Source organism: Epinephelus lanceolatus, chromosome 4, assembly GCF_041903045.1.
Source record: "Epinephelus lanceolatus isolate andai-2023 chromosome 4, ASM4190304v1, whole genome shotgun sequence".
Taxonomy (NCBI): domain Eukaryota; kingdom Metazoa; phylum Chordata; class Actinopteri; order Perciformes; family Serranidae; genus Epinephelus; species Epinephelus lanceolatus.
Window position 1 is genome coordinate 25,856,348 of NC_135737.1, and position 15,306 is coordinate 25,871,653.

The 15,306-nt window shown below is 41.5% G+C and overlaps 2 protein-coding genes across 2 annotated transcripts in view; both read right to left on the reverse strand.

Moving 5' to 3' along the window:
• Positions 1-9,969, reverse strand: part of ppp1r37 (protein phosphatase 1, regulatory subunit 37) — a 58,347-nt gene extending 48,378 nt beyond the window's left edge. Inside the window, exon 1 of the mRNA XM_033630873.2 lies at positions 8,131-9,969. Within this exon, the coding sequence (XP_033486764.2) occupies positions 8,131-8,881 (751 nt within the window). The 5' untranslated portion in view covers positions 8,882-9,969. The remainder of the gene's footprint in view (positions 1-8,130) is intronic.
• Positions 9,970-11,544: 1,575 nt separating this feature from the next.
• On the reverse strand, positions 11,545-12,423 carry h2af1al (H2A histone family member 1a like). The gene is made up of 2 exons (XM_033631999.2): positions 12,268-12,423; positions 11,545-12,032 (listed from the first exon to the last, which is right to left on the reverse strand). Exon 2 carries the CDS (start codon positions 12,024-12,026, stop codon positions 11,610-11,612), a length of 417 nt encoding a protein of 138 aa, XP_033487890.1. The 5' UTR covers positions 12,027-12,032; positions 12,268-12,423; the 3' UTR covers positions 11,545-11,609.
• Between the last annotated feature and the right edge of the window lie 2,883 nt (positions 12,424-15,306).

Consider the following 15,306-nt stretch of genomic DNA (forward strand, 5'->3'; position numbering starts at 1 on the left):
CAAAATACAATTTAACAGCATTGGAAACAGCAGTTAGGCTGCATTTCAACTCAGTACAGGTGTTCACAGGATGGAGGACAAAGAAGACGCAATCAGATGTTTTCCTGTTTAAAACACAGAACTGCATTTTGAAAAATGAAATTTTGAGGTGGCTGGGTTCCAACAAGACAACAATATATGAAATAAGGTGCCAAACTTTCAGAGATAGATGTATGTTGTGGGTGGAACAACAAAGTGTTGCCAGCCTCTACTTAACATGCAAGTGCCAGTGTTCAAAATAGCCCCCCTCTCCCAGTCTCCAGCCCTGTTCCCTGCCATTTCACACTACTGTGCTGTGGATGGTGACAGCAGCGTCATTCACACATGACAGTTGGCTGCTTGGCTGGTCAGAGGTGGGGCAGAAAGGCAGGGATTGTGTCGCTGCCGCTGCTTTGTGTCTCTACCGCTCTGGATGACAAGATGGCAGCAGTGGGTAAACACAAAGAGAGAAAAGTTTAATTTTTAGAAGGTAGCTGCCTTCTGCTTTAAACAGATGAGCCCAAAGTTTTAAACAACCAACTAAACCCATTTACGTAACCTAGATCACACTGTGTCTATCAACACAGGCCTACATAAGGACAGTAGGTCAAAAGTAAACCAAGTACATGCAATGGCTTCTAATGATGTGGCTGAACAAACATCAAGACTTGCAGCAGCGTAATTATGCAAAAAGTCTGGAATTGATCCCAAGTAGCAGCGTGAAAATCAATAATTAACACAAAGCACAAAGACTGAGGCAAAATCTGAAAAGAAAATTACAACACCTGCAACCACCAGGCTTCAAACACATCCCACACAATACCAGTCCTCAAATTTCACATCACTGCACCCGTACAAGATAGACCTCCAGTACTTCAGGTGTGTTTGCACAATACTGCAAACACAGCAACTGCAGCGGCACAGTAAATGTCAGTGTTGACTTCATGCCTTTAGCGATGTACGACATAACTGTGCATCAACAGTACAACAACCAACACACCAAAGCAAATTCTGTGTATGTGAAAACTTGGCAGTAAACCAGCTTTTGATTCTGAACACCAGCTTCTGTCTTCGTATGATGAGCTACAATGATGGTTGCAAGAACAAAAAACAGAGCAGCCATTTTAAACTATCTCCCACATGAAATCAGGCCTGCGTCTGGAAAAGAAAGCTGCCAGACCAGATGGAGAGTGACAGTGAGAGTGAGTTGTATACTTTATTTTTAAATGTGGGGGCATTTTATGCGAATGTCTAGGTAATATTTGTCACGTCCAGCCTCCTCAGGAGTGAGAGAAAGGGAGCAAGGAATTCCCTGTTTGACAAGGGCAGAAAAGACCTACGCAGACATTGGGACAGGAAGTGAAATCATCACTCGCCAGAAGCTGATACATTTTGCTGAGACTGGTATGCTCTGTCTATTCTACTATTTACAATCAATCCCCAGACGCACACCTCTTTCTCAAATTTACAAGACTAAGGTGCATGTGTAGCATAGACAGGCAGACATGCATAATAGATGAGTGTACAAACGAGAGCTATCCCACAGGGCTGATATTATCAGCAGCAGGTATTGTCGTATCACAGACGCATCAGTGTGTATTGTTGGTAAGCAGAAAAAAAAAACAAAAAAACATCCCAACAAAGAAATACTATTTAAAACTGTGTCATCACTACACAGTTTATCTAGCAGACTCAAATGTTTACAATACTTGGCACCATCTGAGTAGCTGTTTGACAGCTGAGCAGATCCTGGTGCCCAGTACGCTGACAGTTAGGGTTGTACCAGTCCCGTTTAACTTGGTTAGAATACCAAGTTCTGATACAGTATCTATACTGTCATAGACACTACAGCTGCATTAACAGCCTGACATCTAAACGTTGCTACAATTTTCATTTACTTCTAAAACTAAATCACAGTCAGCTATGAAAATATAAAAATAACACTGTGATGGTGGATTTTTTGCCTTGTTAACGTCTCTTGTCGTCCTCCATAGTTTTCTATTTTTATTCACTCGGGATGTCAATGACACCTGCACGACAGCTGGTATCAGCTGACATTTGACAGTGTTAGCCCAGCTGATTTAAAGTCTGGGTAAAACAAAAATTAATATGCGTTTCGAGTTTGTCACACCACAAAAAAATGTGTCACTAAACATCCAGGCAAATTTAAATGATTAAAAAAACGCCAATTAGGTTTCAAAATCGTGAGAAAATGAGCAGCATTCTTTGTTCTGAGACGCTGGGGGCCTGTCTGCCGAAGGCGCTGAGCCGAAGAACGAGCCGCTGCGAAGCGACACACTCTTTAGCAGCTATTTCAGCAGCACACACAGTCTGTGGTAGCACACCTCACGCCCCAAGCCAAAGAATGAGTGCTGACAGATTGTCATTCAGCAGCTAACATTAGCACAAAGCAAACTCCCACAGCAGTGAGCATTAACCACCAGCAGACTGGGTAGTTGATTCGGGATGTGAAACTGAACAGTATGTTAGTGACGACTGTTTTGCTTGTGTTAATATGACTGTGGCCTTCAAGTTGAGTTGTTTAGTCATGTATTTATCAGGCTGAAAGAGCTAAGAGAGCTTGCTAAACATCGAGAAACTCGCTGGTCATACATGGGGTGAACACTGATGCTATGCGATGTAACTTCAGTAGTAACGGGGCTTTAATAAAATAGGGGAGGGGTTATGTTAAAGACAGCTCCAGTACATCAACAAGCCATGATTTCAATGAAAACCGTGTCTAACTTCACAATTTACTACTACACAGTTTACAGTCTTTGCACGTGTGTTCAACAAGTATTTTCCAACATGTGTAATGTGTTTAGAAAGAAATCACTGACTTTGCTTTACCCAGACTTTAACACTCAAATATTTACAGCCATGTTGTCCCGTTAGGATGAAAAGGTGCGTCAGAGGATATACAACACTCTTAATACTTATCAATGACTTTGAAAAAGTGTATTAAGCCTATTTCACTATTGGACTTGGCCCATAAAATCCAATACTAGCCTGCCTCTGGCATGAACTGAACTAACTTCTAGGCTTTTAAAGCCTTTGTCCATCCTGCACACTGAAAGCTCTGCTTATCAGAATGTAACTTGGTCCACAGCCACAATACATAACATTTCATGGGTCACAGAGCCTCTAATAACCTGGTGCCAAGTGGGCCTTGGGTCTGATGACATGAAACGGAGCTGCACGTAGGCCAAAGAGTCGCTTGCAGGGTAAATAATCATCAATGTGAAGGATTGTCTCCATTGCAAGTAGGAGGCTTTAACTTATTTGTACACAAAGCTGTATTACAATTGGGTTATTGTACTCTATCATGCTCTATGGCTGCTGTGAAAATCTATCTTGCACCAGAACTTAAACAAAAAATCTCTTTGCATTGAACAGTGTTTGCGGTGACTGATAATTCTGATAAAATAAATGCTTCCAGTAGGATCCAGTGCTTTTGTAATGACATGCTTTGCTGATAGAAGCCCAAGCTGCACCTACACTGAATTGGTCAGCCAGGGAGGAGGAGAAACAAAATGAACAGGGAGAGTAAAACAGCATGTTGGGAAGTTCAGGAATCTCAGGATATGATGTAGTATTTGCCCAGGCCTGGAGGGAAACAACAGGCGTCCCTCAAGTCTCGACAAGGAGAGGGGAAGGAAAGAAAAATGAGCTCTAGGAGAGATATTATCGAACCCAGAACAAAATGACATTGACATACTTATCATACTCCTGCTGACAAAATTAAACTCTCGAGTACAATATTACAAAGATTTCCCCCAGAAGCACCACTGGTCTTTTTAGTGTAAATTCTAGCCTCACACATTGTAAGCTCGGCTGATGCCACAAAACTGTACGTCAGTTCTGGAAAAATGAGAGTGCCAAGGAAGAAATGGAAATATAACACCCCATCTGGGTACTATTGTTCCCCCTACTCTGTTCCCTCCTGAACCCCAGGTGTTTATTTTGAATGGCAGCTCTCTAACTCTTGCTCAGAGGCTCATTTCGTGACAGCTATTAAACCAGATATATGCTGCTTTGCAAACATTTAATACCCATCTAACAAATTCTCCCCTCTGCTCTTACAGCGGTAACCCATACAATGCATGGATGAAGCTCAAGGCTCTGTGAGCTCAGGCGCACTTCACTGTTGTGTTTATGACAGATGACATAAGACAGAGACCCAGAGAACCTGACACTGGATCCGCAGATAAAGGGTCTGGATGGATCATGGAGCTATTGTGGCACAGCGCTCCCAACACAGCACGAAGGGCTTTGGAGTGGAGGATCAGATATATTTCATTTCCTTGACTCAGAAACACACAGACACATATTCAGATGGCCTGTCCCATGTGCGTGCATGTCCTCAAGATAGATGGCAGGAGCAAGACAAAGGAAAAGATATCTAGGTGAATGTAGAAGGTTCGGGAAGTTCACTAGTGACATACTAGGAGAGCAATTTAGCAAACTTAGAGAGCGTGGGTAAAGAAGCAGTTTCTAAATTTGACATACATGTGATGTGTATCTCAGATGCAAAGGTGCTATTAATTCAAACCTTACATCGTTTAAGTATTTTAAGTGGTTGGCTACGTGTTTTCCCACCTACCTTGTATGTGCTATTAGCGTTTTAATGACACAGCAGCCCATTTGAACGGCCTTTGCCTGAAATAGTTTGATAAAAAGCAGATTTTAGGTATTCAGGTAGCAGACTGATCACCAGGGATGATGCTTTTTCAGCGATGTGAACACATTGTTTCTACTGTTCAACTCACTACTGTTGGGAGTAACAATGACTTAGTAGCCACCAAAACTTTCTATGCTTGTAAAATCCTGGTATGATAAACCGTTGTGCAGTGCTTTGGTATCAGATAAGATTTTAAAAGCATTAATCTGCTACTTTCCTTCTGGCTCAGATTTCATATCTCACCAGTGCCTAATCTCCACACCCCCATCAACTCAGTCCTTTGCATTGTTAAACCGCAGGGCTTTTTTCTGTCTAAATGCCCTGTAGAGGGGATCCTGTTGGTGGTGAATGTGTGCCCTCTATGACATTTTCAGTCGATACAGCAGCTACAGTGCTGGTTGTGAGGAGTAGTTCATGATGCTATGTCAATCAAACATATATGCTGATTTTGAAGTTATTTTTGTGTGTCAACTTCTGTAGCTTTGCCAATCTCCTCCCTGCCTCTTGCCATATGTCCTGGCTCTCGCACAGGAAAATGACGTCTCCTAATTCCACCTAAAAAGCTGTATTGGTTATTTTCCCAACTCAAGTAATTGCTGTCAATGAACACGCCCAAAGACCTTTATGAATTGCTGAAAATTCAGTGATAGTGCTGAAAGCGATTTAACTCAGTTCACTGACAAATGACAACGAGGACAGTAGGCGTGTGTGAAATGTTTCAAAACAGAGAGATGATAAACAAAATGACAAAATGCAAATATTTTAAAACAACTAATTCTACAAAATTTTGAGAGCATGAGTTTTTGGGATTCAAATTATTGCACTTGTCTGATCCACTGGACTAAAAATTGTTCTAATAAATGTACCACAGAGATATAGTTTTGCCTACATCAACAACAGAGCACTCTGTATCATGTGATTAACTCTAGGCCATCAACTGTCTGTCTGCCTCTTTATCAACGCCACAATCAGTTAGACCTTTGTACTTAAATAAACTACATGATAAATGTACTGTGATAAATAATCTGAGCCACGGATCATTGCAGTCATCTAGATACTTGACTGTTTGTAGCACCAAGTGTTTCACAAGGTCCCTGAAATCCTGGCTAACTGGGTTGGACTTTGCCCCTGTGGAGTTTGGCTGTAGATATTTCATGTCCAATTTAATATCAAACTGGCTGCCTGGCATGTGCACTGTGAAATGATACAGAGACATTTGTAAAAAAGCAACAGGGTTATGTGACAAGCAGTGAGGGTCCTGGATGCTTCAAAAATGTAAATTATTTTGAGTGGGTAGAGGATGAATTACAGTAACATGCAGCAAAATGTGTGAGTGTAAATGGGGGAGACACAAGTGTCTCTCTGAGTGGTTGCATGACCACTTGCAGGGGTGCTAACAGAAGAGTTTATATTCAGCTGAACACGACGCAGCGTTGTTCATGCATATTAACCTTGATGCTTTTTTGCTTGTTTCTACTCCCCCTCCCCCATCTGGACCTCTCGCATCACTGACCCTTGCCTTGACCTGGCAACATTTTTTGTTTTCTACATCACGAAAAGAACAGGACTCTCACTGGCTTGCTCTTAGGTCGCAATGACAGCACATATAAACAAACAACAATTTGGCATCTTCTCAGACTGCCATCAACTGTGTGACTACATCGACTGTCGTCACTGCATTGTGAGAAAACACCAACTGTCACACTGTGACTGCAGGTCCGTTTATTAAATGATGCCCATTGTCCACTGCGGATGCAGGAGCGTGTGAGTCATGATCAGATCATGCATGATGTACAAGTTACTCCAAAACATGAAACTACTGTATACTACAGCTCTGCATAAGAAGAATTAGAAAAAAAATATGAATACAAATAGAATAAAAACTATTAACAAGACCTAATGACACCAGATAATCAATATTATTGGACACAAATCAGGACCGCGGAAAACAAGCAAACAAAACCTGAGAAAAAATTAAATTACAACTGCTTTTTTTTTTAGAAAAAGACAAATGTGAACTGAACAAACGGCTGATATCTTCACATTATGCTTGATTATATTCAATGCATGCACACTAATCAATATATATCCAACATATACTTTATCTACTATGTTATTTGGTGTGGATTGGCAGGAAATGCTATTGGTTTTGCTATTGGTGTGCATTCCTGCACACTGGTTTAGAGTAATGTAATGAATACTGCCTTCTACTGTGTATTATTTCCATTCTTCTCTGTATCCTGCACCTACCAGTTTTCTGTGTGCTACTGTAGTGCAAAATTTACCTCTTGGATATTTTAACCTTTAATCTTAAAGCTGGAGAAAAGAACTTTTGTTTCCCCTCTCTGGCAGTGAGAGTAGTTACGCAAACACTGTCAAAGCATGATGACGTATGCCCTCAGGTGAGCTTGCTGCATCTTCCCCGTCCCCAAGAGCGCTCTCCTTAAGTATTTTCTGGACTTAAATCCTTTGAACACCAAGTTTCTGTTAAATCTGCAGCATCTACTCTAGAGACGTTTCTTGAAGGATTTTCTGCCATACTCCTAGCTGATAAATCGCTGCTATGGTCTCTCCAGTATATTACAGTAAAATAGAGAGAGCTTTTGCTGGCGGCAATAGGTTTAATCACCACTGTGTGAACTTGTCTGACAAGGACTTGAATGTAACAGACGTTCATTTATATGCAAATGTATAATTATAAAATGCAGAGTATGATAAGGAATATGGTGAAAAAAGATGAAAACAGTAAGTTGTCATTTTGTCACATTTAAAAGATTGGGTTCCTTAAATCAACACAGTAAAGGCAGTGCCATATCCTGCATGAGCTTCCTTTTGATGTTTTCACTGAACAAACAGGAACCTACAGCAGTAAAATGGCACACCTCAAGGAGTGGTGGGATCCACTCACAATATGGCACACAGTGCAGGCCTGGGCCTATATTTAGATACATACATGTACTTTGGCTGTTGGGGAAAAAGCCAGACGAAGCTTTTATGTTATTTATTTGACTACATAAAGTAAGACATGAACTTTTGTTTGAAAAAGAGCGGCAGAGGCACAGCTGCTGCCTGAGGACTAAACACTGCCGTGTGAATGTGCAAGAGATGACGAGGTCAAACAAAAGAACATTCCTGAAAAAAAAAAAAAAAAAAAAAAATTACAGAACATCAACACACCTCTACTGCATCAGTGTCAATTTACAACCATCAATCACTACTACGGGCCATGACAGGGCACATTTAAACCCAATCTGAACACAGCGAACAGCTTGTTAGATCTGGAACTTGAGAAAAATGATGTTAAAACTTTTGCGAATTAATCCTGGCAAACCCTGATGAACTGACATGTTCATACAGGCACAACAGACAAGTACAATAAATATAAAGTCATTCACACATGCAGAAACACAGACACACAGTGGGCATGTTACCATGTCTCCAGGGGTCCTTTGGCTCCACTGCTCCAGAGATAATATCCTCATCTGAGGGAAATGTCACCCTTTTGCCACTTGGTTTGTGTTTATCGTCCTCCTCCACTGAAGGGTACAGTCCAGCCTGGTTGGTAGCAGAAGCTTCTGTGATGCCTGTCTGGCTTTCATCTGACGGTCTCTCTGCCATGCTGCCAGCTGGGACATCCTGAGACATGGACTCTGAGTCTAAAGTATTGTCTGAGAGTGATCTGACATTAGTCGATTCAGCCTCCAGCACTCCACTCTCGTCGAGACTCAGATCCACACCCATGTCCATGTCCCCACCATCGTCCCCTTCTCCCACAACAAACGTTGCAAGTTCAGGGTCCTTATCCTCCTTCATTTTCTCCACCCCAGTATTGTCCTTGTGCTGCTCATCATTAGAAAGTATCAAGTCTGTGGGATTCACAACCGCAGGGGTGTCTTGAGCACTGCTCTTTCTATTTCCATTGACCTCATCAATTTCCAGTGTGACTTGTGCCTGGTGGTTGTCCTCCTCGGCTGTCTGAAGGTTCTCAGTGAGCTGAGGCATCAGGTGCGTTTCAGAGGCCTCTGTGGGAACAATGTTTTGTTTCTCTGTGGTGCTGTCCGTCATCAGTTCAGAGATCCGGGGCGTGACCCCTTCTGTGTTGTTGGTAGTGTTGTGATCATCGTCTACATTACTTTTTGTCTTGACATTGCACAAATCTAAACGCTGCTCTTCGATATTCATGTTTTCATTTCCAGTGGAACTCAGTCTTCAACTGTGCCAGACAGCCTAGATAATATTGGGTTAAACAGTAACTAGGAACCAACTGACATGGATAAGCCTGTCTCTGTCCTTTGTCTGATAACAATAAATGTGCACCTATCTTAGTCCCTATCTGATCAAATTATATTCAAGTGCAGTCAGAAATATACCTTTATCTAACTAGTTTGTTGTAACTGGGGCGATTTGTAGTTTTCACAAACCTCAAATCACAGGTGACTTTGGTGCATCCTTAAAATTAGCTATTTAAAGTGCAGTTTCACACAAATATCAATACAAGTAATATGTGAAGTACATACTGTTTCAGCTATTATTTATCTGCCAAACCAGGCAACTTTGCTCAACTATCACGCGGGCAGGCAACCACCACCTAATAATTTCTGCCAACCGTGTCCTGTAGCTCCGAGAGGGAACCGACGAAATGCTCACCAGTCGTCAACACATTGCCAGCACTATTTAAGAGGACTAGGGCAGTCAATTGAAACGAACAAGCCACTCAGGGTGCCTCCATTACGCTAGCAAAGTGAGCTTACTGCCCGACAGCTAACCGATTCATTTGCATGAATTTGAGCGAGCTAATGTTAGCTAGCTTGCTAAAGTTGTTGCCCAACAATGACGTCCAGGCCTGTCAACGGTCGCATGCCCGCTTCTTTAAGTGAGCCCAACTGTTTCTCCCCGACAAAGTCCATTCTCCTGTGTCAAGAGAAATATTTTTCCGGCTGTGGCTCTTGTCTCACCCTCTGTTGTGCTGCAACTCGGCTCACATCACAAACGACAGGCGGCAGCCAGAAAAAAAACAGGCGTCACACTCCGAGCAATGAGCATGTCTCGGTGGCTAACGTTAACGCTCCCGAACCGTACCGAAGCTACAACCTGCCGGTACTGTTAACGCTAACTGTTATGAGATTATAACAAAATGTTCCCACCGCACAGCTCTCGCAGTTGTCTCTCTATCCGGGAGAAGTACGCTGAACCTGTTTTTGTCCCAGCGTTACCATTCGCTAGCTTGTTGAAGTCCAACAACTGTTTGTTGTTCACACGTCTGACGTCGGCACGTCGTGACCCACCGGGGTGCGTTCAACACACGCACTGTTACAGAGGGTTGCAAGAAAACATACACAGAGGCAATATTTTAAAGATTTAAAGGAATATTTAGGTTATAGCTCACAGGAAGGCTTACTTTAATTTTAATTCTTCCACTGCAATGTATGTCTAGGCTTATATAGAATTGATCTGATTATATTACTGTACAAATCCCACATACGTGAACAGGAAATGTTTCAATTTTGCCCACATTACAAAGTTTGTTTTTCTGTTTATATTATCAAACTCCAAGGAAAGCAGTGACCAGAAAGAGGTCAACAATGTCATGAGAAACCCACTGCCAAACATCAAAGTTTAAGCAGTAGGCCTGTATTTTATTATATTTAACTGTCTGCTTGTTGTTCAAGTTGTGATGTGTGACTGCTGCACATCAATTTTGTTGAGAAAATCTTTTGTCAAGTGAATTTGAAAGTGCTTGCTTTAGTGGAGAAACAGGGCTCTAAATGTGCACATCAGATAGTCCCCAAACCTTCCAAGCTGTTATATCTTTAGCAAGCACCATGCATGTTTGTCTGGCTGGATTGGGGTTTAAACGCTCAAGTTCTTAGGGAGATTGCTTTAAAAAATAATTTTGCACTACTGGACACTTTCAGGAACTCTTTTATAGGCCAATTAAGACCTAACAGATTTTTAAACTACATTATTTTCAAGCTAAAGTTTGCTTATCTGCAAAGCTATACAAAATAAGCTTGAACTAGAGAGTTTCACAATACAGGGCTTCTACCTGTTGGGATGCTGCATGCAATTAAGTCTGAAAATCAGGATGTAAAAGACTACATGTTTGACTTAACTGGAGAATTTGTAGCACATGTATAGCTAAAAAGTTATCTGGTTTAATTAAAACCATCTTAATTCAAACATGGGCAAACCTTTTCATTTTAGATACAAGAAGTGTCCCAACTGCATTTCTATGGCAACAATTTGAACTTGATTTCAAACTAAATGCAAACTTTCCCCAGTGAGAACTTTAAAGCCATAAAACCAAATTATGGATCATCATAATTTATAGATTACCAATTAAAATAGACTCCCTTCTTTTACCATGTCCTTTTAAAGTCACATGTTGGCTTGAACACATCCTCCAGTTTAAGGAGGAATCTTTACTGCCAACAGAAGGGGGTGACATGGGCTACATTCAAGATTTTTAGGACAAATCTGAAGTGACCATGAAGTAAACAGCATCAATAAACTGCTGTGACCAGTTGCCCTTCCTTAACATGTGGAATGATGATATCTATTGTGGGGAGCTAAAGCTTGAAATTTAGGACAGAGTTAACATTAAGGTCACTGAAGCAAAACCAGTGTTTTTGTGTAAAGAAACTCATCCAAGAAGTTATGTCACTTAGATTCCTCAAAAAGCATGAGACTTCCTTGGCTACAGGAAATGAAGCATATTTCCTCAACATTCAGAAATTTGCCCAGCTCATTTCAGCTGCCATCAAGACACATGTGGCTCTTGTAGAGCATTTTACCCAGAGTGACTACTGCTTCCACGGCCTTACTGAAGTGTAAAAAGACAAGCATACTTTAAAAACACTTTAATAATAAAACATTTGTAAAAAAAACAAACAAACTTGTACATCCACAATTAAAACTCCTGAGACTGAACATCTTTAGCTGTACTGTCATCCCTGGGCGCCTTGGTCTTCTTGGGGAGAAGAGTTGCCTGGATATTTGGGATGACACCACCCTCTGAGATCGTGACCCCTGCCAGCAGTTTGTTGAGCTCATCATCATTTTTCACTGCCAACAAGATATGGCGAGGAGCAATGCGCTGCTTCTTGTTGTCACGACAGGCGTTTCCGGCCAACTCCAGGATTTCTGCGCAGAGGTACTCCAGGACGGCTGCGAAGTACACCGCAGCGCCATTGCCAACTCGCTCAGCATAATTGCCTTTCCTCAGCAGTCTGTGGATGCGGCCCACAGGGAAGGTGATCCCTGCTCTGGAAGACCGGGACAGTGAAGACTTTGGTTTGGGTGCAGCTTTCTTCCCACGGCCAGACATTTTAGTCTGAGTTGAGAGAAAGGTAATTTCAAATCAATTTACCTCCAACTAGAGAAGAGCAAGTAATTAAAAGAGCAGCTGTGTTTGGACTAAAGGCCTACTGAGGTCATAAGGCTAAATGGCTTTCAGAGCAGCCTCCACAAACATGTTTTAACTTTAGAGTCAGCACCATCTTATAATGCACAATATAGCAAAAGATAAACTAATTCTAGAATCACATCAAACTTGAGTGAACACTCACCAGTATCCTGCACTTCCTTCAAGTTGAGACAGCCGCTTCAAACTGAGAGACTGAACGCTGCCTCTATATGAGTGACGCAGTAATTGTTGATTGCAGACACCTGGCTCCTCTGCTACATGGGGTTGATCAGCTTTACCTGACAGCCTTATAGACTGTTTGAAATCTCACACATAGCATTGAATAACACTGCAAACTGAGACTTCTCTTAGTTGATGCAAAAGAGTAAATCGTGCTTTTCTGCAAAAACGCACAGTTCCCAAGGAGAAGTCCAAACACCAAACATCTGTGTGAACTAGATTGCCTGAAAGACGTAACTGCACAAGCAACACTTGTAGCTCTATGGTAATTATACTGTGAGTGGCAGCAGGATCACCCAGATGTGCTGATGATATGTGTGTTTAAATTAGCAGAGAAACCTATTCAAAAGTACAGCATGTAACTCTGCAGAGAGATGGTTAATTGTTGAGTCTCATTCCCAGGAGTCAAACACCAGTGGCTTCAGTTGGCAGTCAGACCGAACCACCAACCCAAAGCGACAGTATTGGATGACCTTAGTTGAAGAAAGACTATTATTTGAACTCATTAAACATTCATTCATTCATTTTCTGTAACAGCTTATCCTGTTAGGGGTCACGGGGGGGCTGGAGCCTATCCCAGCTGACACTGGGCAAGAGGCAGGATACACCCTGGATAGGTTGCCAGACTCACAGGGCTGACACATAGAGACAGACAACCTGCATGCCTTTGGACTGTGGGGGGAAGCTGGAGTACCTGGAAAAGGCCCACGCTGGTACGGGGAGAAGAGGGGCTCCCCTACCCTGGGTTCGAACCATGAACCCTCTTACTGTGAAGTGACAATGCTAACCACTCGAACACCATGTCGCTTATTTGTTTATTTCTGAACTCAGAATTCAAAGTAAGTTTCAATCATAGATAGATTACTGAATGGGCCTACTGGACCCAGGCCTAGGGGCCCAAAGTATATGGGGCTCCTCGGCCTTCACCTGCGAAATGATAACAAATTAACTGGTACTGACCAGGAAGAGACACAAAATGATCACTGAAAGATGCAAAGGAACTGCAAAGAGACACAGAATAACTAAAAAGGGCAAAGGACCAAAATTACACACACTATGAGTACAAAGAGACAAAAAAAAGACACAAAATAACTTCAGAGAGGAGTAAAATGACTATAAAGAGACACGCATCAACTGCAAGGAGACACAAAACATCCAAAAGACACAAAATGACTACAAAGAGATGCAAAACAACAACAACAACAACAACAAAAAAGAGGCCAAACCACCATAGAGTCTGCGTGTCTTGCTCCTTTTTAGATGAGGTGACCCATTGTCTCATAATCCACCCATGGTTTCACTGGTGTTGAATGAGATTTTGACAGTATAGCATCCCAATCAATCACAGATTAGAGCTCCAAAGTTGCTGTGGGTTAGATTGGAACCAGATTTGAACAAGATCTGAATGTGTGATAGTCCGCTGTGGTACCATATGTAGCTGAAAACATCAAGTACTGCAATCTTAAGTGCTGTATTGTAGGCAACTGAACTTGCTTGAGTTTCTTGAATACGTTACTTCAGAACTTAAGAAGCCTCTTGAATGAGAAACGTCTTCAAGCAAATCCAGTTGCCTATGATGCAGCATTTCAGATTACCATGACCTGGATGACTGAGAATCTTCACCAACATCAAGTACTGCACTTAATTATGATTGGTAGGCCCTTACAACTGATTGTTTCTATTTTTTGCTACTTTAAACTCTTATTCCACAACCTTTCAAAGGCAAATATCACATAATAAAATAAGTATCACTTTTCTTTTTTATACTAACATTTCCTGTTCTTTTACTTAAGTGTAGTATGTTTGTGATGAAAATAAAATTAGCAGCTTTATGTTGTTTGTTTCCTAAACTCCAAATGCCTCCTACTTTTCTACTAGTGTGCTGAAGTAAGTACAGCTATGAAGATCTAAAACAGTAACTATATTGGTTTAAAAGTCATTTTCTGGTGCAGAAGTGTTTTGTGTGCACAGTGTGAGACAATGTCTATTTGAAATAGCCTACAGTGTATACATTTTCTCTGCTAATGGTGTCTACTTTTGAAGAGAAGTGTTAAATGTTTACTCTTGAACTCCACCGTCCTCACTGTGTAAACACCTAAAATAAAATATTTGTTCATTCTGTCTTAAACCCTTTGGAGAAACACATGCATATGAGCACGCCGCTCATGAAACATATGTTCTTTTAAACATGAAACAACATAGCTTGTCATATCCACCCTCACCTGATGATGTGCTGAACAACACCAACAGCAGATGGCAGCACAGACCCCAGATTTAACATTTAGCTTGTTGCAGTTTGTCTTTACTGTTTTTTTCTTTTACTCCAATTACATATTCCTGATGAAGGAGCATTTATGAAACCACACTTAGTGGTGTCATGATCCTTCTCTTTATGATTAGGTGCTTGACTGTGTCTGTCGCCCTGAGCGCCTGATGTGCTTACAAACGAACTGCTCGGGGGGAGTGATGACTCATCTCCTACCACTGTGTACAACTCAGTATCAAGTGTTTCATTACACTCAGTAACAGACAGAGATACACCTGGCCTTTTTCTTCTTTAAAGGTTTCAAAGGCAATTCATGACTTACAACTCAAACTTGGTGTTTTAATAGCAGTAATTCTTGGTGTTATTCTTGTGGAGATTTCTTATTTTAAAGGTGACACACTGCTTAAAGGCACAGTGTGTGGGATTTAGCAGAAAACTGGCAGAAATTGAATAATCACCTGAAAATAAGAATCATTGTTTTTGTTACCTTAGAAAGAGCTGTGTACATGGAGTGGGTCTTTGTTTATGGAGACCGCCATGTTTCTACAGTGGCCCAGAACGGACAAGCCAAACAGTGGTTCTAGATAGTGTCAAACCTCCTGAACATCTGGACCAGAAAAGAGGTGAGCATACAATAGGTTATCAGAGATAAAGGGTGAGCACATAATAAAATGTGGTGGCCGAGTTCCATTACTT

Coding starts and splice junctions, on each gene's coding strand:
- h2af1al (XM_033631999.2), bottom strand. CDS start 12,026: ATGTCTGGCCGTGGGAAGAAAGCTGCACCCAAACCAAAGTCTTCACTG.